This window comes from Camelus dromedarius, chromosome 10 (genome assembly GCF_036321535.1).
Source record: "Camelus dromedarius isolate mCamDro1 chromosome 10, mCamDro1.pat, whole genome shotgun sequence".
NCBI classification, from domain to species: domain Eukaryota; kingdom Metazoa; phylum Chordata; class Mammalia; order Artiodactyla; family Camelidae; genus Camelus; species Camelus dromedarius.
The window spans coordinates 69830155-69857871 of record NC_087445.1 but is presented as its reverse complement, the minus strand read 5'-3'; the positions used below and the strand labels follow the sequence as shown (position 1 = coordinate 69857871).

General features: G+C 36.7%; 1 protein-coding gene and 1 non-coding gene across 7 annotated transcripts in view; one reads left to right on the top strand and one right to left on the bottom strand.

The window, feature by feature from the left end:
- GAPVD1 (GTPase activating protein and VPS9 domains 1) overlaps positions 1 to 27717 on the bottom strand; it is a 61444-nt gene that overhangs the window by 11814 nt on the left and 21913 nt on the right. Inside the window, exons 4-19 of one of the 6 annotated variants that reach the window (XM_031450455.2) lie at positions 26659 to 26745; positions 25706 to 25840; positions 25371 to 25560; positions 22303 to 22463; positions 19639 to 19768; positions 18431 to 18556; positions 16408 to 16581; positions 14748 to 14888; positions 13540 to 13674; positions 12953 to 13072; positions 9836 to 9913; positions 9332 to 9705; positions 6760 to 6847; positions 5696 to 5776; positions 2176 to 2298; positions 437 to 566 (exon numbers count right to left, since the gene is read on the bottom strand). In XM_031450455.2, the coding sequence (XP_031306315.1) occupies positions 437 to 566; positions 2176 to 2298; positions 5696 to 5776; positions 6760 to 6847; positions 9332 to 9705; positions 9836 to 9913; positions 12953 to 13072; positions 13540 to 13674; positions 14748 to 14888; positions 16408 to 16581; positions 18431 to 18556; positions 19639 to 19768; positions 22303 to 22463; positions 25371 to 25560; positions 25706 to 25840; positions 26659 to 26745 (2273 nt within the window). Of the gene's footprint in view, positions 1 to 436; positions 567 to 2175; positions 2299 to 5695; positions 5777 to 6759; positions 6848 to 9331; positions 9706 to 9835; positions 9914 to 12952; positions 13073 to 13539; positions 13675 to 14747; positions 14889 to 16407; positions 16582 to 18430; positions 18557 to 19638; positions 19769 to 22302; positions 22464 to 25370; positions 25561 to 25705; positions 25841 to 26658; positions 26746 to 27717 lie in introns of those variants that run through there. The other 5 variants (XM_031450456.2, XM_031450457.2, XM_031450458.2 and 2 more) reach the window with 5 other exon arrangements.
- TRNAT-GGU (transfer RNA threonine (anticodon GGU)) lies at positions 26893 to 26964 on the top strand. Its single transcript has one exon. It is a non-coding gene; the product is annotated as a tRNA-Thr (tRNA).

Sequence of the window (27717 nt, the reverse complement as noted above, 5' to 3'; positions counted from 1 at the left end):
TATTAGAAATACAGAGATCTGCCCAGGAAATGAGGAGGGTAACAAACTGGGAGGGCTCCAGCTGGCTTCCTGGGGATAGTGGGTCATTCGACTACTCCACAGCAGATCCTACCTCCTACTGCAGTCCTCCCTCAACATCTCTCTCAGCCAGAGCTGGGAGCTCTGCATGGGCAGAGGCACTGCCACTGTCTCATTTAAATTACTTATGTGGCCCTTGTGAGCATATGTGTTTTGTTTTTTTTAAATCCCTGAATTAAAGCCCTTGATATATGACATCCACAAGGGAAACAAAGTCTTCTCAGTAAATAGCATTTCATTCTTCTCTCGCTGCTTTACACATTTATTAAGTGACTCAGTGAATCACTTGACTTGATGTGACTGTGGATGGTGGTGAAAAGGTCAAACCCAAAGGTCCTAAATCCTGTAAAAGAAATACCTGTAAGAGAAAGCTGAATCCTGAGGGTGGGCGGCTTGGCTCGCGGAGTCAGGGAGGTCATCAGCTGAGATGTTCTGCAGGGTTTCATCACGAGGGGACTCGTGTGCACTTTCGCCATCACCCATAACTTCTAAACAAAACCCACCCCCCAAAAAAGGATTAGCAGGTTAATCTGGAATATTCCGCCACTGGAAGGTATTCAGAGCGACTCAACATAAATTAACTTGTGCCTTCCAATAAGGGTTATTTGGAAAAGAAAGGAAAAAGAGAAACTTCAAACACTTAAATAAGTTATTGACAGCAATGATAATATATTAAGACAGCAGTTGTTGAGAATAGTTTTACTTCTTATACCAATCCTAATCCAAAACAATTCAAGACTTTATAAACTGAATAAAGATAATACTCTGTAGTGTAGGTAACCTCCTTGGTCAAGTTTATTTTTCAGTATTTTGTTGTTTTTGATGCAATGGAAATATTTATGCCAGTTATAAAATTCTGGTTTTTGAAGTGGAAAAAAATAGTGAACGAAAGGCTGCAAATGGCAAAATATCCTTCCTTCTTGCAGGTGAGTTGTATTCCATTACACATATATATGCTGCATCTTCATGACCTATTCACCTATTGATGTGCACTTAGGATGCTTCCATATCTTGGCAATTATAAATAATGTTGCTGTTAATAGTGGGGTTTATGTATCTTTTTTAATTAATTCTTATTTTGTGGTTGGCTTTATTCCTTTGATAACTACGTAAGTTTAAAAAGCTAAAGCTCTAAACGTTCTTAGACACAATGAACAGCACATATATATAAAGTTTTAGAAATATGTAGTATATTGTGTATATGTGTTTACATGCAACGTACTGTATATGTGCAGTCCAACTGGAATAATTCTACCTAATAAAACTGAAAAATGAAAAATATATTTTAAAAAATTTAATTAAAAAATTTAAATTTAAATATTAAAAAGAGATACTACTCTGTAATCACAATCACAACCACAGAACCAAAAGGGGCTTCCCATAACACTCTCAATTCACAGACTTGAGTCCTGCCCAGCCAGAAAACAGCTGGCGGCGACCCCCTGGCAGGCAGCGCTGAGGTCTCCCGCACCTGCCAGGGATCCTCCCACTGCCTGACGAACTCACAAACGCAACCAGGACAGACCTATGGTTCCCTCAGTTGTTTTTATGTTTTTAATTAGCCAATTTAGATAATCCATGCATGTATAAAATCAAAGGAAACAAAAAGTTCCTTAGTGTAAAAAAGATACTGTGCCTATCTATGTAGGAAAAACATCATTATTCTTAGGAGATAATTTCAAATGTTTCAAGGAAAAAAATATAGAAAATGTGGCAAAATGTTAACAATTGATAAATCCAGGCAGACAAATACAAACCTTCACTTTACTACTTCTCCAACTTTTCTATTATTCTAAAACTTTTCAAAATAAAAAGTGTGGGCTCCCTAAGAGCCCCCTTCCCCTGAGGCAACTCTTGTTACCAGTATGTCAGAGATTCTTCCAGAAACGCTCCATGCACATACTGTGCACATACGAGCATAAACACTTGCAGTATACATTTTTGCTTTGAGGTACTTTCATTTCTTTTTTATTTTGGGGATTGTACCATATGTTCGGACAACTATTCAAAAGTAGCTATTAAGAGGCTACTTTTAATTCAGATCACCTTTATCACTGTGATACGAGTTACTATCCTATTCTTTATCATGATTATCACCTGCACTTTCATAGTTTGCCAGTGCTCCTTCACTGGGGCTGGTTCGTTTGATGGCATTCCTGTATTTGTCCAGAATATCCTCAGCGACCTGAGCTTGTGCACTGAGTCTAGGGCTGGGATCATCTGCAGGGGAAAGGAGAGGGAGAGAATTAGCTCCCCTGGGTTTGTACCCACTCTGATATTAGTACGACACCAGTAGCAAAATCCCAAAGGCAGATTAGGAGGTAAGACTTAAAAAGAGCACATATCTCAATGTTATAAAAGGCACCATGCAGCTGCCTGCTCATTTTCTAGGTCTGAGGGCCTTGCCAAAGCATGAAATTGGAAGGTTAGCTCTACTTTCTCATCATCGCCAGAATTCTGCATGACAGTGTCAAAAAGTTCAGTGCAGTCTGAATGGATGATGGGTTTCTAAAGTGTTTACACTCAAATCACTGTTATTAGCAATTCATGCTAACAGAAATTCCAACAATGCATTTTTATATACAGACTTCGTTTATTCAGACATCTCTATGCTGAAGGAGGATAAAAAGTATTCAAACTTAAAATTAAACACTTTTAAGTAACAATAAATGCCTTCCTCCATTCTTTCTTCATGAATTTTTCTCTCTACACCACATTTGAAAACTTCAGACATTCATATTTTATCTCACTAAATCTCACCATGACTGCAGCTGCTGGAGTAGAGCATTTATGTGCACGCAACAGTGTCAGAGGCACTCCTAGAGAACCTAGACATTGCTGGGGAGTGCTGGAATTGTAGCCGGGGTGCACAGAGAAAAAGCTTATCATAACAATCGCAGGTGCAGCACTGGTTACTGACAGGCCCACTATCCTGTCAGCAAAATCAGCACATCAAAAAGTTTTCCTGGAGTCAGATGGCACTCACTAGTTACCAGTTATCAAAGCAAAGAATTGCTACAGATGTATGGGACAAAACAGAGTTCCACAGTGAAATGCAAACTCCTGAGATAGATCTAGGCCAAGCAGGTAACCATAAATGTCCACACTCCAGTAGAATCCCATTTTTAAAAAGCCTAAAAACACACAAAAATCACTAGATTTTATGTGTGTGTGTGTGTTAACAGCAACTAATATTAATAGCAGTTAACATTTATTGAGCACTTACCACGTGCCAGGAACTGTGCTAAATACCTTATATGAATGATCTAAATTCATCATCACAACCACTCCACAGGGAGGAACTATCATCATCCACAAAAGAGGACATTATTATCACTTTCCAGAAGAGGAAATCAAGGTAGAAAGAGGCAAAGTGGTATGCTCATAGGCTCTTCTTTTGTTTCCATGAAAAAAAATTTTAGTATTTGTGTCTTTGTAAAACTGTGGTAAACTATAGGGAGAAATTATTTCCAAATTTAATCTTTCTGCTATAATGATATTTGAATGCATGATAAGAGTCCTAATGAAGTCTGATTTTCCTCAAAATGTAAACTGATAAAATCTTTATCATTAGGAAATCTTTTTATTTGCTATTAGTTTTGAGTACTGCTGAGAGCTCTGAGAAGAGGACAATAAAATTTGGCTAAACATAGTGAAAGCAGCAATGTTGCCTATAACCTTTATTTCTACAATGACATTCTTAAAAATTTTATCCGAGGACAATAATGAAAACAAAAATTGCTATATATACAAAGCTGTAAGTAGTATTTTTATAGTAAAAAATTGGATAAATTAAACAAATTTAAATATCCAAAAACAAGAGAAGGATCATAATGCAGTAAAATCATACGACAGATTACCTTAGAGCCAATAAAAACTATTTAAAAACCAACTAGGTCTAGTAGAAACTGGGAGAGGGTTTATGAAGTAACATATGGTAAAAGAAGACTACAAAGTTACATACATACTCTGATTCAATCATGAAAAGCCATGTAGAAATATGGAACGATCAGGAGAGAACATGAGAAAAAGAACAGTTAAGGTAGCAAGATTATGGACATACTGTTAAGACTTTCCTTTCATAACACTGTAAAATTGATTTAATGATACTTTGCAATGGGCCAGTAATTAGCACTGGGCAGAGATTTCTGCACCAGTAGGGAAGCTAAAATTGCTAGACTCAAAACACAAACAAAATAAAATATTTTATGAAAAAGTTACTCTACTTAGCTTCTAGTTTAGGTACCAAGAGCTAAGAAAAACGTATTGCCTAAAAATACAAGTAAAAAATAATTTATAACTTCTCCAAAGCTATTAATTCAACATTTTGAAAACATGAGATTTCATTAAGAGTATTCCACTCTGTGAAGTCTTCACAGAGTGGTGTTCTAAAACTAGGAGCATGGTAAGAAAGCATAAATATCTTGCCAAAAGGATGCCTTTCCAACTCTTCTCAATCAGACTGCAAGTTCCTAAAGAACAAGAGTCATGTGTGATTTGACTTAACACCTCCAACACTTAGCACAGTGCCTGGCATGAGTCAGATGTTCAACAAGCATTTGCTGACTGAGTAAGAGAGGCTTGATTGCTCTCAGCAGGAAATCATGACCTGGAAGCACAGCTCCTGCTGTTCAAAACCCTTTATTCCAGCAAAATCACCTCATCAAATAAGCAGGGATGTGTGCTAGGACACAGAAATGTCTACATGTGTTTCAGAAACAGACATGACAATGCTACGCACTGAAATGGGATTCTACCTGTACTACACTGAGCTCTGTGAGGACGATGTTCTTTTGAAACCCACCCCATTTTAAAATGAAAATCTTCATTTCAACTTAATAGGATAACATAATTTAAGATAAAGAAAAAAAAGAGGTGAGAAATTAATTTCCCTACAGATGTTCTATAGTCACTGGAGGCAGTATACAGCTATCAAACTCAAGGTTGGGTCATTAACACTACCTCTCAAAGTCTTTCCTCCTAGGGTGTTCATTCATAACGTGCCAGAAAGAAGCTGCAAAAATACAAATGCTGAATAACGTAAGAACTCAACCCCTAGTTGTATTTTCCCTGGGTCAGATAGCAATGTTAAAATGATTCGAGCTGTAAAAAATTGGTAAAGTTTATAAATTTATGATTAAAAAAAAGGAAATGATTAGGTAAAACAGAATTTCACAGTGATCCTCAATATTCAAGAACTATATATAGATGGAAGTAAATTTCGAATTCTACGATCAATGTTAGAGAAGACTATTCAATCAATGATCCAAAGATATGGCATGCATAGCACTAACACCATCACCACACTCTGCTCAAAGGCACTGCGTGTCATCATCCCACTGAGATGGTGAGTTCTAGGGTGTGCCTAGAGGCTCAGGATCATAAACAGAAGTTATGATAATGAGGATGATGATGGTGGTGGCGGTCTGCAGGAAGAGCACACTGAGATTCACTGTGGCCGCCAACTGAAACCACAGAGCTATGAAGAACATACTCCCCACTGTACACACACAGACACACCCTTCTAAAAAGGCAACGCTTATGGCACCCAAGAAAAAGTGTCATGAAATATGTGCTCTGGGAATGAAGGAGCCAGGAAGTCCATGGGTCTACAAACCTGTGAGTGTTGAGAATCTGTCAGGCCCCAGATCATCTTTGTCTTTTTCTTGTTTTTCTTTCTTTCTAAATGGTATAGGAGCTGGAAATTAAATAAAGTCAGTAGTGTGACATATAACATACTGCACTACTCGGAAGACAGCAGTCATTTTGGAGTTAACTGGTGTGCCAACATTTCTAAGTGAAAGGAAGGTGAAAAGTTTAAAAGCTAAGAAATCCAGGGTGTCAATTGATAATCATTCTTAAAACAGCATTGAAGGTTCTTAAAGAAGCTTTCAGAATCTGCTTTGGGGTCATCTATCACAGAAGAATGATTTAACAGGAATCTATTGGGACTGAATCAAAACCAATGCCTCTTAACCTCTGCTCAAAAACCAACACATTCAAAGCTCTGAGCTTCATCCTCTCCTCCTCAAGTGGGCTTGAGTCTGGCGTGAAAGCAGTACTCTTCAACTCCTGAGCGCCACAGTGCCGAGAAGAGGCCTTTAGAAGGAGCCTCTTGCTTTAATCCCAAATGATCTCTCCTTTCTGGAAGAGATGCTTTTGCCAACTCAAATATCAATACCTACTGGTATGATGCCAGGCTATTCACAAAAAAAGCAAACAATTTTACACAACTGCCTTCCAAAGTAAACACTAATATTCAGGGTATTAACATCCTCAATGAACATAAACATAAGAGGCTTAAGTTTATTCCAGGAATGTAAAGGATGAATTTTCAATGTTTGTTTACCAATAGCATCCCTTTTTCCTGCAATAATTATTAGCAATACATATGTCAAAAGTCTTGTATGTTTAACTTCAATGGTACATGATATTTAAACAACTGTGACCTGCAGGACTTTCATTTATAAAACCACTACCATTTCCTGCAAAGAACAGGAACTGTCAATTCTAAAGCTCTACCTTAGCATTCACTTGAGTGAAACCATTTTCTACACCCTCAAAACAGCTAGAAACTTAGGCCCCACAAGCCTCACAGAATTGAGATTTTGGCTCTCTGAAGAGGTTTTGGGGCTTTGCTTTTTGTTGCTATTATAGCATTCTGATATTTTATAAAATTACCTTTAGGCATGGCAGAAACAAAACGTTTTCTCCACCAAGGTCTGTTCCTGTCTGATTTCTCATCATCGCTATCTTTGCGTTCTTCAGTCTGTAGAAAGAGTTCGATGCTTTAATTGGAGTTGGACAGTAGGATAAATTACTATGAGAAGGATTTTAGTAAGTCTGTGAAATACAAAAACCACTCTTGTTCGTCTCCAAAGCAAAACTGTTCTTACTCTTGTATGAGCAACTTCTGGAACATGGAATTATTCCTTTTAAGCACCAGACTCTGATCTGCTTAAGGGTAAGCAGTATCTCATTATTGTCAAGAAACCAAAAGCTTAATACAGAGTCTAGCATAGAGTAGGCACTCAGTAATACTCATATAAGAATAAGTAAATGCAATGCAAATAAAAATCTAGAGCATAGTAGAAATGGTAGCAGTAGTATTAGTAATAAAACTAAGTATGTACTATGTGCCAAACACTGAGTATAAGGACATATATTATCTCATTTAAACTTCACAGTAGCTTTAGGAGATAGATACTATTATTAAGCCCTTTTTACAGATGAGAAATATGAGGCTAAGAAAGGTTATCTCCCCATTCTCCCCAAGTCTACACAGACTGTATGTGGCATAGCCAGGACTCAAACCTAGATATGACCAATTTCAAAGTTCATGTTTTGATCACCAATTATAATGAGTTATTAAGACCACATGTCAGACAGGAGGGACTGCAATGCTTTTACTAACCTATCAAGTGATCTTAGACAAAATCACTTAATTTCTGATTTTGCATCTACAAAACTAGAACTAAAAACACCTTCCCTAAGGGCATCCACGTGAATGGGATACCAGAACCTCAGCAAAGAAATGAGGGCATCAGGGAGGGCTTAGCAGTGGGGATGGGATATGGATTACATACAGGAGGACGGATCAAGTAAGAACAAACATGAGGAATAATGAAAGCAAGTTTCTCACTGCTGGAGAAGGGAACTACAAATATGGAAAAGGAGAAAGATCAAATGAATTATCTTATTTTTTGACTTTACATATAGGACATATGGTCCTTTACATATAAAAAGAAAGACACAGATATAAATACACATGGACATGTGCACGTACACACACTCCCTGGCTCTGTCTCCTGAGAGACCCTGGGAGCAGCAACACCCCTACAGGAAAGAGCACACCTAGTATCCAGATCCTGATTTCTAAAAACCATTTTCTACGGAAAGGAACAAGGGATCCTTGGAGAAATGGCTGATTCCAGGACTAAGACAGACAGAGTCCAATATAAGCTTGTAACATTTCATGCCAGAAAGCAAATAAATACTCAAAGAATGACAGCAGCGTGTCAAAAGAACACAGGAGCCAGCTTGCAGGGGTGACCGCTGGCCAAATCAGGGAAAACTGGGCTTCAAAATAAATGGCAGTAACAAACCCACTGACTAACAATAGAAAACCATAAGACCACAGATACAATAAATAAGTGGATAAATTAAAAATTTGATGAAGAACAAGGTATTTACATATTTTCAAAGTTCCCTCTCCTCCCCAAAATACTTACTAATTACAAAGGGGAAAAGAGTAACTTAACAGTAGTGAAGCCTGGCAGACAGTATCTTCATCAAATGATCCAAATGAACACCAGAGAGTGGGACAAATTAAAATTGTGAGCTGCGTGGTGGGATGCAGTGAAATGAACAGTGTCACTTGAGTGACATTCCTGCCAAAGATGAATAACCTGAATATAATCCTGAGAAAATATCAAGCAGATCCGAATTGAGGGAAATTCTAGAAAATAATAGAAAATAGTAACTTCCAAGAGAGTAAAGGTCAAGAAAGTCAAGGAGAAACTGAGGAAATGCTCTAGACTGAAAGAGCCTAAAAAGACATGTAACTAAACACAAGATGTAATTCTATGCGGGATCCTTTCACTCTACTATCTACACAATTTTAATTTGTGTTAACATGCACATTTACATGCGTAATGCTACTGGGACAACTGCGGACACATGAATGAAGATGGAGTATGAGAACAGAGGGTAGCAACGTATTGATTCTAATTTCCCGATGTTGACAGCTGTACTATGATGTACAGGAGAAGGTGCCGTCTGTAGGAAACTTACACTGAAGTATTCATAGGTGATGGAGCATTGGAGCATCAGGTTGGTAACTTACTCTTACATGGCTGGGGGAGTTCTTTGTATCTACTTTCAACTTTTTTATAAGTCTGTGATTGTTTCAAAATAAAAAATAGTATCTCGTTGGAAAAAAAAAGAAAAAAAACCTCTTCTAACCATCTCTGAAGGGAACTGTGAGGTTTCAATGAAATAAGGTACAAAATTGCTTGGAGAAAAGTTAAAAGTGTCCTAAAAATTCAAGATACCTTACTACAAAAACAAAGTAGAAGTTTTTTATGGATTATAGACATACCAGACTGACAAGCCACCTTTAATCATGACTACTGTCCATCCTTCATCCTAGATTTACATATTCCATGTTAATTTCAGGCATCAGGAGAACTAGGCAGATGGAACACTAAAGCTGACCAGAGTTAGAAAATTCTACACAGTCTGCGTCCCATACCTCTCCTCTTGAGGAGTCCTTACTCGGGGATGAAGATGATGAATGAGGTGCAGCCACCAAAGAAGTAGCACCAATGGCTGCGGAAGGAGGGAGTTCTCGCTCTTCATTCCCTGGACGTCGGTTCCAGCTGGGGTCACTCATAGGCCGCCGGACAGAAGAAGACACTATATCAGAGCTCCTGCTGCGAACTAATCTCTCAGGGTAAGAATGCCTTTGCTTGAATGCCTCCATCTCAGCTGGAGTTAAAACATGGGAACCGAAGTTTGGCAACCTGGCCTCATTTCCTCCCACAGCTCCTTCCAGGATTGGGGGATCTGGTGGTGGATGTGAGGGCCTGGCATAGTGAACCTTTGGCCTTACCACAGCAGAAGCCCCTGGAACACAGGAAAAAAAGTTTGCAGCTGACACACAACTGATCCAACAAAGACATGAACAAAGGGTTTTTGGTTTCATTCCTCTGTCCGTGATAAAACAAAAGTCAAAGAATTCACTTGACTACTTTACCTTCATGTGAAGACAGTGGATCAAACATGGCAAGCAGAGAGTCTGACTGCGAAGGAGGAGAGGTCAGCTGGTGGGCACCTAAAACAAGAGCCAACTGTGAGACCAACTCAGAACTCCTGACTCAGTGAGAGGCTCAACACAGTGAAAAAGGTTCTGTCTTCTACAGTCTTCCTTTTATGATCAAGTAGAACTTGAGGGGCAGATCAGAAAAAACAAAATCTAATAAACAGCATACTTTGATTACTTCAAATTCATTTTATGTTTTTATCTACATACATGGATTTTAATTACATTTAAGTGGTCTAGCATCCACATGCCTCCTCCGTCTAATGGCCAAACTGTATTATGGTTAATGCAAAGAGCAGAGCCAGAAGATGTAAGTCATCATTTTCAGGATGCCACAAGTTCCCTGAGTCTCATCTTCCCTCCACCTATAAAAATAGGGGCAACACTACCTACAGAAGGAGTATAAATTACAAATTACAAATTGTGAAATTCTAATATCGCTCTCAACAAAAGACAATTCATGAGAGAACTCAGAACAAAAATGAGTAATACGACATGACACTACAAAACAAACCTGAACTTCTAAAGCACACTATTTTTAAGCTACAGAGTAAAAGATGACTCCTCTAAGCATATGTCTAAACAACCAAAATCAGAAATATTAAAATAGATAAGTATGCAGAGACTAAAACTTACAAATACATAAAAGAAACTGTTATTCTAAACTTTGAGTCTGAGCTCTTTGTTGATAATGATAGTACTACTTTCCCTTTTGATTGTTCCTTTTGTTCTGTCTTATAATTACCTTCCTTTTTTAAAACTATAGAAATAGTGTGCCATTATGAAAGACAGCTTAAAATACCTGTTCTCAAAATTCTGGTCTTAGGACACTAACATTCTGAAAAAAATGTAACTCTAAAAGCTTATTTATGTTGGTTATAGCTAGTAATATTTACCATATTAGAAATCAAAACTAAAAGAACATACAAATTAAAATTTTATTCTTAATACATTTATATTAAATATTTAAATATTAATTTAAACATACTCATTAAATGTTAACACAAATAACCTCTTTTAATGAAAAAAACCATACTTTCCAAAATAAAAAATAACAAGAAAAATGTCACTTTTACAAATTCACAAATTCCTTTAACATATGACCTTAATAGAACACAGGTGGATTCTCATATCTGTTTCTGCTTTCAATCTACTGCAATATGTTGTTTTGGTGGAAGTAAAGAAAAGCTGGCCTCTGATATGTAGGTGGGAAAGGGACAATATTTTAATAGACTTTTCAGAAAATTGTGGATGTTATTCTTTGATACGACACCAAATCTTGACAAGAAGTACACCATTTTTTTAAAGGATAGCTACAATTTGGAATCTGAAACCAAATCAATGAACTTTGGACTCTGTTACATTGAAATTTACTGGTCTGTCTATTTTGAATGGATCTATTATAACCAAGCATGATTTTCTAACAATATGCACTGATCATCTGGAAAATATTGGTTCAACTAGATAACAGATCTTCCAAATGTTGAGATATTTCATCATACATTATCAAAAATGACATTTTTAATATCACCACCAATCTCACTGGAAAAGTTTTTAAATAGCAGGAAGCTGTCAAGCTTGTGGAGGTGGACACAAGTTTTCCCAAAATTTTAATTTTTATCTGAAATCTTGAATTTTACCATTGGCAACAAACTCTATCCTGTCAGTTGTTTCCTTGAAATGACAGGCTCACTTTGTTATCTTTCAAGAAACGTCTGCCAAATACCCAACTATGAATAACTACAGTTTGTTGTTATTTCAAGTAAAAATGGTGTTTCATGAAAAACAAATGAGAAACAAAAAGTGTGTAGTTAAGGTGACAACTCAATCATATAACTGCTTTTCCTTGAGACACTTCATCATATTTCAGAATGCAGCAGCAATGTGTTAGGGGTACTTCCTGTTTCTTCAGAATATTAAATAGATGTGTACTCAAGGGTTGAGATACAGAATTAAATAATTTTTACTTCATTAAAGACATTCATAAGTAAAACTTCTTTTTTAAACTGTGAGATGAGTACAGTGACTGCTACTGTGGTCTGGTGCCACTGCCCTGCTTCGTGCTAACACCCCAGCACTTGTACCCACCTTTGCTTATGCGCCACCAGTGCAACGTCAACACGGTAAAAAGGACAATAACCTTTTATCATTATGAAACAGTTTTGACCTCACACCTCCCCATCCCACGAACAGATCTCAAGGGCTCTCAGTGGTCCATGGAGACTACAATTTTGAAAAGTGCTGGTGTAGAACAGTGGTTCTCAGCTGGGCCTATTTTGCCCCTCCAGGGGATCATTTGGCAGTGTCTGGAGACACCTTTGGTTGTCATAACTGCAGGAGAGGGAAGGGGATAGTGTGCTTCTGGTAGAGGCCAGAGATGCTGCTAAACATCCTACAATGCACATGACAAGCCCCCACAACAAAGAATTACCTGGCCCCAAATGTCCATAGAGTTGAGGATAAGAAATTCTGATTTTTGAATTTTAAAAAAAGTAAAGAAAAAAAAAATGTTAAGGAAAAAAAGTACTTCAAACCCAGTACCCAATATATAAAATCACTACTTACTGGTATTTCTTTTCAGTGCTTTCTCTATGACAGGCTTTTTAATGCTCTATTATATATAAAATTCTTTAAAATAAATGTTCCAAGTATATGTTCTAGATATTTCTCTAAGTTACTTCATATTCTTTAAAGCATTTAAAAAACAGCTGTATAAATTCTAGCAAGCAGTTATATCAAAATTCACTTAGCCATTCTATTTTTCAATTCTTAGGCTGTTTCTATTTTTCTGTCACTATAAATATTATGAAAACACCTTTGCGCATAAGACTTTCTCCATACATGAACTGTTCCTCATGACTGATTCCTAAAGTCGACTAAATGAACCAAATTTAGTATGTGAAACTTATTTTAAGGCCTTTTATGTGTATTGCCAAATTATGCCCGAAAGTGCTAGAGCAACTGACATTATCACCAGCAATGTGTCAGGACTGCCAGTTTCAGCCATGGACTTGATCGTTTCTAGAAGTCCCTCTCAATTCCCCTTCTTACCGTGAGTTACTTCATCCATGTCCGGACTAGTGACAGAATCTTTACCCCCAAAGTCAGAGCTGCACTCAGACCTCAAGTCTTCAATCTTATTGGGAATATCCTCAGAGGTTGCACTTATGCCTTTAAGAAAAAAATAATAAAAAATAAACAGCAAGAAGAACAAAATAACTGCACAAAAAGTATATGAAGTTTGGAGAAATGTATATATTCTCAAAATTTGTGTGTCCCAGTTCTACACATGTGAGTTGTTAGGCATCATATCCCTCATTGTACTATTGCTTAAATACATTTACCTTGGTTTGTATAACATAATCAGGATTAGCATGTGACAGCTAAATATAGTAGCAGATGCTACCAAGAACAGATAGACTCAGAGAGGTAACACACACAGACTTTCGTCAGCTACTCCAACAGGATCTATAAAGCCACACATTAACTTCTCATAGATGTAAGGTCCCACGGAAATAACTGTTTCCTGGAAATTACTCAGATCTTAAATAAAACATATCTTTTTGTTATCAAATTTATAAATGGGGAGGTGAGAACACACCTTCAAATCCTTATTCCTTAAAACAAGACAGACATACCCGACACAACACTGAGGCCTGGTGTGCTGGGGCGGGAACTGACCTCCCTGACATCCGTATCATCAGATGTGCTACCCAGGCCAGAACAGCTCTCCAGTTCTTGTAGACGTTCCTCCTGCTTAAGATCTGGGGCCTCTAGACAGAAGACGTGAGGTATCACATGAGTAATTCCGTTAGCATGTCACAGTTTCAGCTTTTGTGACCCAGATGAAAATAAGAGCTACTAGGCATGAAGGGGAATGAGTGTAAATAGATTTCTAAGTCTAAGCCAGTTAGCAAAGTTAGTTAGATCAAATGTTAGAGAAGTCAAGGTTGTGATTTTTCATCCCAGTATAGGCCAGCTCACTGTGCACAGATGAAAACTCTGCTTCCAGATCACTAATCTCATAGAGTATTCTATTGGTTAACAAGTAAACTGAACAAGAGAATACAGAATAGATTAGCATTAAGTCCATCGCTTTCTAAAAAATAACTCCTTATGGGTGCTCACTAGATAGTGAGATAATCCTACCGTCTCCTTATGTAAAGGTTAGCATGTCTAAGTGTGTTAACGTTATAAAACACATTTAAGAATCATTTCATTATTATTGAGCCAACCTGATCAAACAGAACGTAATTCAGACATATAGTTAGTTATATTTGCATTCTGGTGGTTGACATTCAGTTGAAGGCAAGAATTTATACTCATAATCAGGGGGAAAAAAGCAGAAATACAAGCAATACATAAGAGAAAGTACAAAACATTTTATATACATTTATGATAATCCTGCACAAAATAATTCTCAGGACTCCAGAGTCTCAACTTCAGTGTACTTCAAAAATACATTAAGTATCTCTGGGTCACATTCTCCAAAATGCTTACCAGGCATCCAACCACTCAGGGTTCAAGTTGCGCTGCTATGCCTATTTTGTGATAAGTTAGTGGGAGATACTGAACTCAGTGTCCCACACAGAATTCTGATGGGTTGCTTTCAAAATAACAGAACACGGAGTCAGAAAGCACCTGCCATCTTAGCCTATGCCATCCAATACTGCATATTTTTCTTGATGGAAAATACCCGAATTTTCCATTTGGAACTCTTAGCGATGTGATTGCCTCGTACTTGTCAAATGTATATCTCACAAAATGTACATAATATAGAAATTAGGATACCTCACATTTAAAGCTTCTTTGCAAATCAAAAAGCAAACGATGACAGCATACTAACCTGAGTCACTTGGCAATACCTCTACACTCCAAGCTTCGCTGGTTGTCTCTGATATGGTAGAACCAGTGCAGGGGTCAAGAAGCACTGACCCTGAACCTGGCAGGCACAGTAAACTGCCTAACATGTTCTCTGCTGCTGCACCTGTATAACCAGTGGAGAGCAAAGGGTTAACAAAGATCCTGAGGGAAAGAGCAGAGATAATGGAAAAAGGCTAAATACTAAGCTAACAAAATCTCTATGCTACTCACAAGAAAGAAGCCAAGGTAAGAGTAATTTCAATCAGAAACACCACTAGAAGCACAAATCTCCCACTTTGGTCACAGTAACACAAGCTCCTTTTCATCAGTTCCCTACTATTCACCTTGGTCTCCATAAAGAAAATACAAATCATTAGGTCAAGTCATTTCAACTAGCTTTCACTTGGTTTTCAGCAAATTTTACATGTCCCTAACATTTATAGTCCTACATGGATTAAAAACACTCAAAGACATTTAACCACAGAAAGTTATATTAGTCAAATGTTTTCACCTAGCACATCAGCCACACATTTCAAGCAGTAAAATATATTTGCAGGAAAATACACATCTCCTCTGTAGCACTCATTCAACTGTAAATACAGCTTACTGCCCAAATAGAGCTTACTGCCAAGAAAAACACTACTTTGGCATCTGAACAAAATAATGTAAAACCAATTGAGAAATCTGTTTACACTACTTAAATATACAAACAGAGAGGATTAAACATTGTACACCTGTGTTAAAAATACTCTAGAATGCTCCGCTTCTTCAGATTAAACCTAATGAAAGAACAATTCTACGTCAGTGCATGAAAACCTTTTGGAAAAAGGTTACTGATAAAAGCTACCTTTTAAATTTAATAAATGCAATAATTACAAATAAAATGATGTCTGGAACCTGCCTAAATGGACGGGGGGAGGGTATAATAAGGTGGGAGAAGAGATGAAACAAAACTGGCTCTGTGTATGTGTGTAATTGTTGAAACTGAGTGATGGGCGCACAGTCTTCATTATACTATTTTCTCCTGTATTTGAAATGTTCCATAATTTAAAAAGAAAATAAAGACTATGATTACAAGATGCTATGAATCTTTCAGAATGGATAAAACAGTATCCTAAAAAGAGTAAATTTTAACACATGTAAATTGTACCTTGATAAACTTGATGTAAGAAAAAAAGAAAAAGAAAAAACTGGTCATTCTTTGGAACTGAATTAATCCTTCCAGAAGCAAATTCGTATTTTAGAGAATCTCAGTAGCATATCAATCTGAAAGATTTTACAGGTATAACCTGTAAGAATTTTCATCTTAAGGCAAGGTGTTTTAGTCTCAAAAGAAGAATATGCTAATCACAGACTAAGAACACGTACTCTGCCCTACAAACAAGACTTGACAAGGAGTTAATTCAAAAGATTGGTTTCTCTTTTTTTGCAGGAGGAGAGGCACAAATCTAGACAACACTACCTATGTCTAATAAAGAAAAAAGAAATACACAAATGCCTTGTCACATACAGTTCTCTCAGTTTCCCAGTTATTGCTAACATATCCAGCACGTCTGTCAGAGCACTGGAGTGCCCTCCCACGAAGGGTGGGTGGATATGAATAATTAAATAGCAATCTTTCAGAGACATTAAACAGCAGTTACCTGCAATTTCCTGCAAGCGATCTTCATCAATGTTAGGGTCGAAATCACTTCCCAAGACATCGGTACTCCAGGTCTCACTCACTGTTTCTGATATATCCCTGTCGTCTGTCAGCCCCATCATGTCTCGAATTTCAAACTTCCTTAGCTTATCATCAAGATTATCCTGTGTTGTAGCTATTAAAAATAAAGTTAAGCACTTAAAAAACAGTAGCACAGCTATCATTTTTTTAAAACAAATTTAAAGAACTTTATGTCTTTGAACTACAAGTTGCATATTTTAACACTAACACTCAGCACACAGTACTAAAACACAGGATTATTCCCTCACTGATGTACTCTTTCCTTTTCTGAACCAAGCTCAGCCAATGTCCTCCCCATTCTGGTAGATTAACTGGAGCCATCAATGCAGTCAATTGTCTCCCTGTCCTCTATAGTGTTCCTTTGGTCAAAAATTGGGATATAGTCTCCTTTCTTTGAATTTGCACAGGCCTGGTTACTTGCTTTGTCCAAAAGGGTAGGGAGGAAGTGTGTCAGTTGCGAGGTTAGGCCTCAGGAGACCTCATAAACATGTGCTCTCTCTCAACCTTCTCCCATGAGAACAACTGAGACTAGCCTGCTAGAGGATGAGGAACTAGAAGGAACAAAGCAAAGGTCATCCTAGGCCAGCCAGCTCCCCAGCGACCAACGGACCCCAGCTAAGATCAGCAGAGCTCGCTACTGGACCACTGGTGACTATAGATGCATGAGTGAGCCCAGTTCAAATCAGAAGAACCACCCGGCTGACCCACAGACTTGAAAGCAAAAATAAATGTTCATTGTTTCCAGTCACTAAGTTTTGGGGTAGTGTGTTATGCAGCATTACTGGGGCAAAATTTAACAGATAAACCCATACTAAAAAAAAGGGTTTTTTTCTGCTTGACTTGGATACAGCCCCCCAGTTTTAGAGTTTTCTCTCTTCCCTTGACCAATGAGAAGTAGTCTACAATTTATCTCAATTAATTTCTTAACCTAGTATTTCACAAAGTGTAGACTGCCCACCACCCAAATCAGAATCACCTAGAGGGTTTGTTAAAGAGGTGACAGTCTTTCAAAATCTATCTTAAGCTAGTATTATTTTAGGTTTCTGTTATTTGCAGAAATTTTAATCCTAAATGATACAGTGACAAGCTGATCCAGTAAAACACAGCATTATTTTTATTCAATCCACACATTACCCAACTGGCAATACTCTTCCCTTTCTAAAAACAGACTGAACCAGGATTTCTGGAAGTGAGACGTGGGAAAAGCCTTTCTTCCTCCCTAACTCCCCGGGTAATTCTTATGCAAACTAAAGTCATTGCCTCAAATCCAGTGGAGGGCATCTGCCCTCAACACTCCCTTGAAAGCCATCAGTGACCTTTAAATGAACAAATCCAAAGAACTTTTTTAAATTAATCTTCCTAAAGCACAAGAGGAATCCATCTACTTTTCAGTCCTTACTTCGCGCTAGTCCCCTGTCTGACAGTTCCTGAGTAGGTCCTATGGTTGCCTCTTATCTGACTTGCTTACACTATTCCTAGGATATCTCCAGTTTGGGTCAATGCAGTGCTCCTTTAAGGCTATTGTTTGCTCCCAAGAAGCTATTTCCTACACTTTCAACCACATGTATCTCTCACTCAGAACTGCCAAAGCACTTGTATGACAACTTTTAGTCATTTGTGTACTATTCTCTCCCTATTTTAAATTCCCTGAGCCCTGAGTTTTTAGGTTAGTATCCCTTAAAATTTTAATACTACAGAATTGAAACACCAAATATTACAGAATTCAAGCAATTCATGTTACTTATTCTATGTAATTTAAATCTAAATAATTCACTTAGCAACTAAATATATTTTTAAGAACTGAAGGAACTGTAAATAAATGCAAGTTTAATGGTCATTATATAATCAACTGAACACAGCCAACTTATATGGAAACAGACTGTGTATCCTGCAACCAGGTAAACTCCCTGCTACTCGAGCAGCTGTACTCAACCTCACTTTACCTTGTTCATGCTCTAATAGCTGCAGAGCTTCAACTCCGTTACTCCCAGAAGGTCCTGCTCCAAGTTCGGATACAGACTCTCCCTCCAGGTCTAGTGAGGACACTGAATTAGAACGGTTTGAGGGACCTAGAGAAATGTTTATACTGTGAGTGAGCTTTTTAAAAGTCATGAGCCACCATGTAATTCTTAATGCCTTGATAAGAGACTAAAAAGACTGATTAAAGTGTCTTTAATACTACATTTATACCATAAAAATACACACACCCTTTAAGTCAGCAATTTTGCTTTCAGAAATTTATCCTAAGGAACCAATCAAAAATTCATCTAAGGCTGCTTGTTGCAGGGCTTCTTATACTGTCTGAAAAGTGAATGCAATCTACATGTTTAATCATAGAAGAATGTTTAAATAAATTATGATATGCCCACTTGAAGTTAAAGAAAACCACCATTAAAACTGTTATTTAAGAATGCTGAATTACAAAGGGAAACATTACTGTTATACTGTTTAAAAAAAAAAAAAAGGTTACAAACAGTGTAAACCTAATTTTGATACAAATAAACCAAAATGTTAACTGTTAATAGAATGGTAAGAGTATAAGATCATTCCATTTTTTTCTTCACTTTCTAGGATGAAGGTACATTATTTATGTTTTCCAAAGGTTAGGGGAAAAGGGAAAGTTGTTAAGTTTATGTTTATTTCAAAATGTTAGTAAACTAGAAATTTTTCATTATAAACGTTTGTCCTAGCACATAGAGTGACATATTCTCACTTCACAATCTTGCTTTTTAATTTTCTTTTGTATTTCCATCCTACTTCCATTGTATTTTTCTGCTTCATTAAAAGCATACACAACATAGTGAAATACTAGTGATTGCATTTTTTTTCCATTTAGACATGCATTATATCCCTCTAAAGGAGCTCTATAAGCTTTGGTATAAATACTAGAGAAACAAAACTTGGTATTATTCAGTCCCAAAGAAGACTTAGATCCTCTGCATTTTTTATGACCAAAGGTCTCTTGCAATCTTAATTTTATTCAAGAAACAATCTTTACAGCCAACTGTTCAAGATCATTAGAGGAAAACCTCATTACTCTCCTCAGTGAGAGGCACAGACAGTATAATTATAATTTATAAGGCTCCTTTAAAGAACACAAAACAAAGTATTACTTGAATCACACAACTCCTTGAATGAAGTAACCCTTCACCTTCAGATATTCCTTCCAGATTATCACTGCAGAGGGAAAAGCGCAAGGTTTTATCAGGTTTACCGTGGAGTTTGTTTTCATCGACAGGGACATCTCCTTGTCCTCCATCCGAAAGCTGCATGTTTAGGACCTGAAAAATAAAATGACATTTGTTTATCAAAACTGAAAGATTATGGATAAGAAAAACACCATGGCAAATACATATTAAATTCTTCCTAATATTAGATTATCATTTTTAACCAAAAACCCATTTACAAGGTCCTGATCAAGTTTCTAAGTACCCCTAGAATAAAAGTGTATCAATTAGAAGAACTGAACCTATCTATGTCTTTCCATCACCCTACTGGTGTCAGAGACAACGGCAAAAGGCAACGGGACACTGATGCACAGTGATTAGGACTGCGGGAACCAGAGGCTTTGGAGTCAGCAGTCCAGCCCTCCTAGGTCTGCCGTGTGCCAACTACGTAAACCTGGATAAGTTTAAGCTCCCTAAGCCTCACCCTTCTACATCTATAAAATGGTGATAGTAACAGTATATATGCCATGGAGTTGTAGAGGATTAAATAAAAAGATGCATATAAAGCATCCGGCATAGTAAGATGACATTAACCTTGCAAACATTTTTTTCAAAAGATAATAAACTAATTCAACAGGAAGAAAACAGGCAAACAAATTATTTTTTACAGAGTAATAATTCTAGACAGAATCAGTCTAGCTGGAACCTCTACTTGGTTACCATATCACAGCCACAAAAGTCCATACCAGAAGCTGAAGTATGACTTTTAAGCCATACTGACCTTAGAGCTGATTGCCTTTTTATAGTGTTTCCTATCTGTGGGATGACTTCCCAATAACATAATTACTTCTCACTCCCCACAAGCCTAATTACTCAGCTCTGTGTGCGTATCACCAATCTAATGAAGAACTGAGTGCTTTGCTGAGTCACACAGCTTGTTTTAAGCACACCTGGAACTTGAACTCACAGCCACTGGGTTCCTAGACTGCTAGAATATGAAGAACAGTAACCTCACTTAAAAAGAAAAAGTAACAGAGGAGCACATAGCTCAAGTGGTACAGTGCATGCTCAGCATGCCTGAGGTCCTAAGTTCAATCCCCAGTACCTCCTCTAAAAAATAAATAAAACCAAATACCTCCCCCTGTAAAAAAAAAAAAAGTTTAAAAAAGAAAATAAAGAAAAAGTACCAAAATAAACTAACAAAAAACCCTCTAGGGACTGTTTTAACCGACCCTGCCTTTAAGTAACTAAATTAAAAAGGTTTTCTAACGGCTCTATATATTTACTCATGTGATGCCTTTAAAAAGTCATTCAAAAAGATTATTTCCCCTATTTGCTTGAAATTAAATAAAGATATAAAAATTTTCACATTTTGCATTTTTAAGATAACTTAAACCCATAAACTTATCATAGTGAGTGATGTGCAAAGGATCTTCAGGAAAAAATCCATCTAAAGGCCTGGAGAGTGGTATGAATTAACGGAATACAAAAGGATCATACCACAGTGAAGATACCTCCCTGCACAGGAATGCAGGCCGCTGTCCCCAAGGCTGCCACTGAGCTGGGGGTGGGGGAAGTAACAGGGTAAGGTAAAATGCCCCAGAGCTCTCTAACTGAAATTTGGCAGTTTTCTCCCTTATTAACCATTCCCCTGGTTATTGTAAGTTTTCATTACATTAGATTCTGACCGTTTTTGCCAGCTTACTCGTTTTGAGCGTGTGTGTGGAGGGACAGAGTTTTGGAGTTTGATGGCCCTCTTTCGTACGAGTCATGCTGCTTTACCAACCACCATCATCACTTTACTATTACAACTGGTTCCTTCTTCCCAGGCCAGGAATAGGTTTTCTTTAATGATAAGCAGTCACTGTTGAAGATAAGATGCTGTTTCTTTCTCAAGAGGTCACAGTCTATAAGAGGCTCCTACCTACATTATTTTTTTAAGTCTTTAAAAAAAATTTTTTTTAATGGAGGTCCTAGGGATTAAACCCAGAACCTCATGCATGCTAAAGCATGTGCTCTACCACTGCGTTGTATCCAACCCCCACCCCCAAACCCCAGGCTCCTACCTTTAAAGAGTCAAGATTTCTTTCCTTTTGCCTCTGTCTTAAGTTCTTCTGTTTAGAAGTATCTTAAAACTGATTCCCATATCCCCACACCTATTTCTTCAAAATATTTTAATTTCTTAGTTTTCTTTTCCGTTATCTCTTCCATTTCTTCTTAACCAGCCAAAGAACAGCAATTATTTCTAAAGAATGCTTGGCTCTTTAAAGCAGGAATACCACGAGTATATGATTAAAAAGAAAAGAAACATAAAACATTTCCTACAGCTCATTGGAAAAGTCTCTCCAATTTCCATACCACAATTTCCTGGCCTCCTGTCTCTTCTACTACTATTAGGAAAATTCCTTCTGGTGTGGATCTGGTCACCAACTACAGCGCCATGGGTGTATTAATGTGAAGGACTTCTATTACTGTTCACAGGGAGTTTATTCAGCATTTGATGGAGTGTCATAGTAGACCCATTGAAGATAATAAAAAATATTTATTAAATGCATACTGATTTAGAGAAGTGACCATTATTTAGAAGAAACGAATCTAAACTTCTTAACATCAATAGCTATAAGTAAAATGTAACAATATAGTCATACCTCATTTTCTGACATCATCCCTGGAGTAAGCTGGGGACCTGTTCCTAAGGAAATGACCAACACCTCTTCTGGCTGTACCTCCTGGATGGTTTCTTGAGCTGATCCTTCATGGTCCATATGTAAGTCCATTAGTATATTGGTGCGGCTTCTGCTCCGAGTTGCTAATAAAAAAATTTCAAATAAGATAATTTAGAGAAAAAAGACAAAATGAAGAAAATAGCACACTAAATACAAAAATATATTTTCTATTAATGTGGAACATTTGCACATGCACAACACAAAAAAAGAGTGGTAAGAATATGAATAAGAAAAAAAAGCCCCTTAGCTTCCCCGCTATGCTACCAATGACTAATACAGATTCTTCTTCAAAACTGATCAATAGAAACAATGATCCATGTTCATCTGACAGGGAATGATACACAGATGACTACACCTGCAGGCCAGCAAACACATCCCAATCAATTTAAGACTTGGGGGTGAAAAGAAAAACACTACCTTATTCCTTATCTTTTCAAGATAGCTTCAATTATTTCTCCTGCACAGTGATTTAACTGCCATAGGTCTCTCATACTAATAACTAAACCTACAGGCATTAGAAAGTTTCATATAGAGATCTGACAGCCACATAGTTATATACATTAATTAGGCAACTGCTGACAAAACCAGAATCAGTTCTTGAAAACACACTGCTTTTCCTGAAATGTATTAACCTCATTCAAAGATGCAGAAGAGAAGATGCCCTGTGTTTGAACATAAGTTTCCTTTCTGCTTTATGGGAACAATCTAAACCAATAAAGGATCTAATTATTTGGGGGTGTTTTTTCCTACCTGTAAGTACATAAGTAATACCTTTTTTTAAAGTACTCCATCCTATGCATCTTATAAGAACTTTTGGAAACTAAAAGATTTAGATAGTTTGTGACAACTTCTCTATGACTATTAGTCTTCTGTGAGGACAATAAAATTCAACACAACCAGAATACTAAACAGAAATTCTCTTTCAGTGCAAAATAATCAAAGGCACAGACATAAAGCAAAAACACTCAATAGTAACAAGTCTTTCAACTTCAGTTTGAGTGAAAGCAGACCTATCTGAAGACAGAAATATAAACAATCATTTTCTCTCCACAATGCTGTAGATGTGTTTATCAACCACTCTTACTTTCAAAATCAAAGTACATCAACTTCCAAAAGTCTAAACAGGTTCACTTAACATTTTTGCTGACCCTCACTGTCCTCTCTTAAATTGTAAACTTAAATACAATTTTATGAACTACATGAATCTTAGGTGACAAACTTTACAATTTATAAAAATGCAAGTAATCAAAATTCATGTAGCAATTTACATAAAGCAAAAGCAACATGCACGTGGAACACAATTTCATAAACCATTTCTAAAATATAAGATATATAAGGAAGAACAGCCTATTACCCACCAAATGGGGTTACTAGAGTGATATGAGCAGTAAGATTGGTGGCTGAGGAATCCCAGGCAGTGATGGCTGCTAACTGTTGTCCTGGGATGCGAAAGCATTAAACAAAAAGAAAATCAACCCTCTGAATAATGGACACATTTTTTAAAAAATGAAGTTCAATGACCTGGTCACATGACTATACAGAATAATGCCGGGCAAACATCTGAAATTTACTTCCCATTAGACCCATATTTAATGGCACTTCTGGATGACAAGAAATGAAAGAACTAATGTACATGAGTGAATCATGGAAAAAAAAAGAAAATCTCTGGTTTACCAAAAATCATTTATCTCTTCATATTAAAAAAGTGCAAATAGCCTGTAATATTAAAGATCACTGAGTGTCAAATTTCTTTTTTTTTCTATTTTTAATTCTGAAAATTGACATTTTGGGATGATGAAAGCCAAAGTCTTGAAGAATATGATGCCACATTTCTGTTAACTATATTATTCCATATTATGTTAAATGTAAGGTACATTAATTTTAACAAATTGACAGTTCTTAACAAATCAGTTCATAAGCGTTTAAAAATGAAATCCCATTCTTCCAAATGTATAAAATACAATTACTATTCATGCTCACTAACTGTTGCTGAGCTCCTCATTATCGTTTAAAATTTGGCACTAAAATCCTCTGCTCCCTTGGCCTAAACACTCCTTCCGTGCCTTGTTTACTTTGTCTAACTTCCATTCATCCTTCAAGAGAAAGCACAGGGTTCACTTGCCCCAGGATCTTCTCCTGACAGCATCACGACATGGTTAAGTTAGGTGTTCCCCTCACCCTTTGCCTATCTCCATTAGACACTCAGTACACTGAAGGGTGCTGGTCTTTTCCAAGGTCTCTCCTACTAGACTATCCGCAACTAACTTGAGTGTAAGGGCATGACCCTTAGGTCTTTGTATCACCAGTGTCGAACACAGTGCCTTACCTGCCAGACAGTGATTATACCTACTCTTTATGTGGATTTTTTGCATGAATTAAATGTGAAACAACATTTAGAAAGTGTCTGGTACATAGTATATGCTCAATTAATTTGTGAATATATGTAGATAATAAATGTTTACTAAGGAAAGAAAGCTTAATTCCTAATTCTTAATGAACTTGACCAAATAAAATGAAACTTTTCCTTAATTTTGTAAAATAACAAAGACCTTAACTCAGTCATTAGAAAACTATTAGTGATAATAATGGAAAAATAATAACTATATATTTTCAACTTTACTGACAGAAACTTCTAAAATAAAATTATTTTATTATATGATTTAGAACTTTGTGGAAAGAACAAGGGCTGCATAATTCAAATGATGACTACTTATAACAAATCTCATTTTCAAAATTTTCCGAGACACTAAAAACAGAAAGTATACAAGTGGCATGATCCCCATTAATTATGAAAAGTATGTCTAGATAAATCTAAAGCCTACTGATAAAACAACTAATCTGGTGCAATTTTCAAAAATTGAATTACCATCAGGAAAAACGAAGAGACTTTACCAAATTATTTAAACCTATATTCCAATACACAAAGCAATAACAAAGACTAATAAATATTAAATTTAAGGGAAAGCCTCAATATAAGAAATTCTCTTTACCGATAGGCAATCGATTCTTTTTATTTGCTGGCGTGGTTGCTGGAGACAGCTGAGGAGTATTGTAGGGAGTCATTTCCAAACTGCTGCTTTTTCCTGGCTTCGCCTGGGGTAGGTTTGCCAATAAATTGTCAAGAGCCATTCTATCTTCTCTCAGTTGATCTCCAGACATCACACTCTTCATAAAATTCACCTGGCAAAAGTAAAAGGCCATTAGCTTGTGAAATCAATTTTTCAAACACAATACACATTTCTCACACAATGTCCTCATCTAGGACTCTGCCCATGTTCAGATAAATGACTTTTGAGGAAATCCTATTAAAGAATAAAGCCATTACCAGAGTAATAAGCTGACTGTAGGTTATATAAACCACAGTTCTACTCAATCCTTCCAGAAGATTAACGGAGGACATTGGCGGGGTCTCCACTGCTCGGCCTCCAATCACAACATCAAGGAAAGCAGCAACACAGCTCTGTTTAAATAGGGGAAAAAAATCACAGTGAAACATTTCCTCTTTAAAATAAGGGAACAAAATTTCTGATTATGGTAGACAAGCATGCAGAAAGTTTTTCCTCTTGGAAATTATTTTAAACTCAACATTAAAAAAATTAAACTATGAATTGATATAAAATAATCTGCAAGATATTCTGGTATGTGAAAAAAACATGATGCAGAACAGTGCACACAATCCTACCACCTGTAATTAGGAAAATGTATTAGGAATGTGCTTGTATACATTTAACCTTCTTGATGGAGACACAAAATACTGACAACAACAAGAAACTTTAGGGGAGGAAACAAGGGTTAGTGATCACACGTTGAAAGAAAATTTCACTATATATCCTTTAAATTTTAATCTAGGTTGAATGTACAGCCTATTCAAAATATGATCAACTAAATTTTTAGTTAAACCAACTAAACAGTGTCATGTTAATTTATGAAAGGTGCACAATTATTGCTGATTCACACACTCATAGATTTGATTTACTGACAATTTTTAAAAAGCAATATTTAAAAATAAAATAATCTTAATAGCTCTTCAGTTCTCATTACAATGGCATCTCTTCAACATCTCTATAATGAGAATCAGTAATCTTTGATGACATCCTCCTCTAAATGCTGCTGATCCAACATTGTATCCTCTACAGCCAGACCAAGAGTTATTGAAAAGAGTATTTAATTTACACATCACTGGGGACAAGATTTAATAAAGAGAACAGTTAGGTTCACTAATACTTTAGCAGAACCTTCTATAAACAGTACTTCACGTGACATAGTATTCATTCTTACTTTGTCGAATTTTCCAAGGCTGCTCTTTGTCCGGGGATCTCCCTCTTCAGAGCCAGTCATTGCTAACTGCTGCAAAAGGCGGCCAACCTGCAACCCAGAGCAGAGGTAGAAGACACACTGTAGATACTTATATACATTCCTCGCTGAGAAAGCATTTCCATTCCATTAAAAAATCTGTTTCATGAGAATATTCACACCATCTGACCAGGAATATAAAATAGGATCCCAGGGGTGGGAGGTATAGCTCAGTGGTAGAGCATGTGCTTGGTGTGCACGAGGTCCTGGGTTCAATCCCCAGTGCCTCTGTTAAGGGGTAGAGGGGAGCAAAACTTAAAAAAAAAAAAAAAACCAAAAAAACCAAATAAAATGTGTTTCTTGTCTACGTCAGCTTTTACTATATTTTATTATATTTAAGTTGAGTTACTAAGACTACATACAGAATTTTGCTTTGGCTTTAACGCATATTATATTAACACTAGGAAATGAGGTAGGCAACCTTTGCTTCTGATACTGTATTTTTTCATGTGTTTAGAAATTACTTTTCCCTGTAGTTCAGAGTACTCAAGGTAGAACTTTTTTTCCTTCACTTAAAAGCAAACAATTCCTACAGAACACAAGCTGTTTTGAAACTAAACATGAATTCACAGAGCCTGTTCCTTACTGCTGAAAGTGAACTGTTAACCCACTCTCTCTAAAGACACTTCACTGAAAAGTATTATACAGCATCTTCTTCTTCATGTCTAGGACAATCCCTCTTTTTATTCATTTTGAAAAGATGTGATTCAATCTCTACTGGAAGGACAAAAATAAAACTGTAACTACACTATCATAAGAATAAATGTGGTTATTTCACAGATGATAAAAAATTTAATATTTTATTTCAGAGATTTCTATATAGATAGTTTCTAAACACCCCAACATGATAGAACTGATCATGAAAAAAGCTTATCATTAACAAAGTCATCCAAAGATAAGATATATTCTATTTCAAATAAACTCTGTCTCTTCTTCACAGTATTTGATATGATGAAAGGATTCCCTTAAGAAATAACATGATTT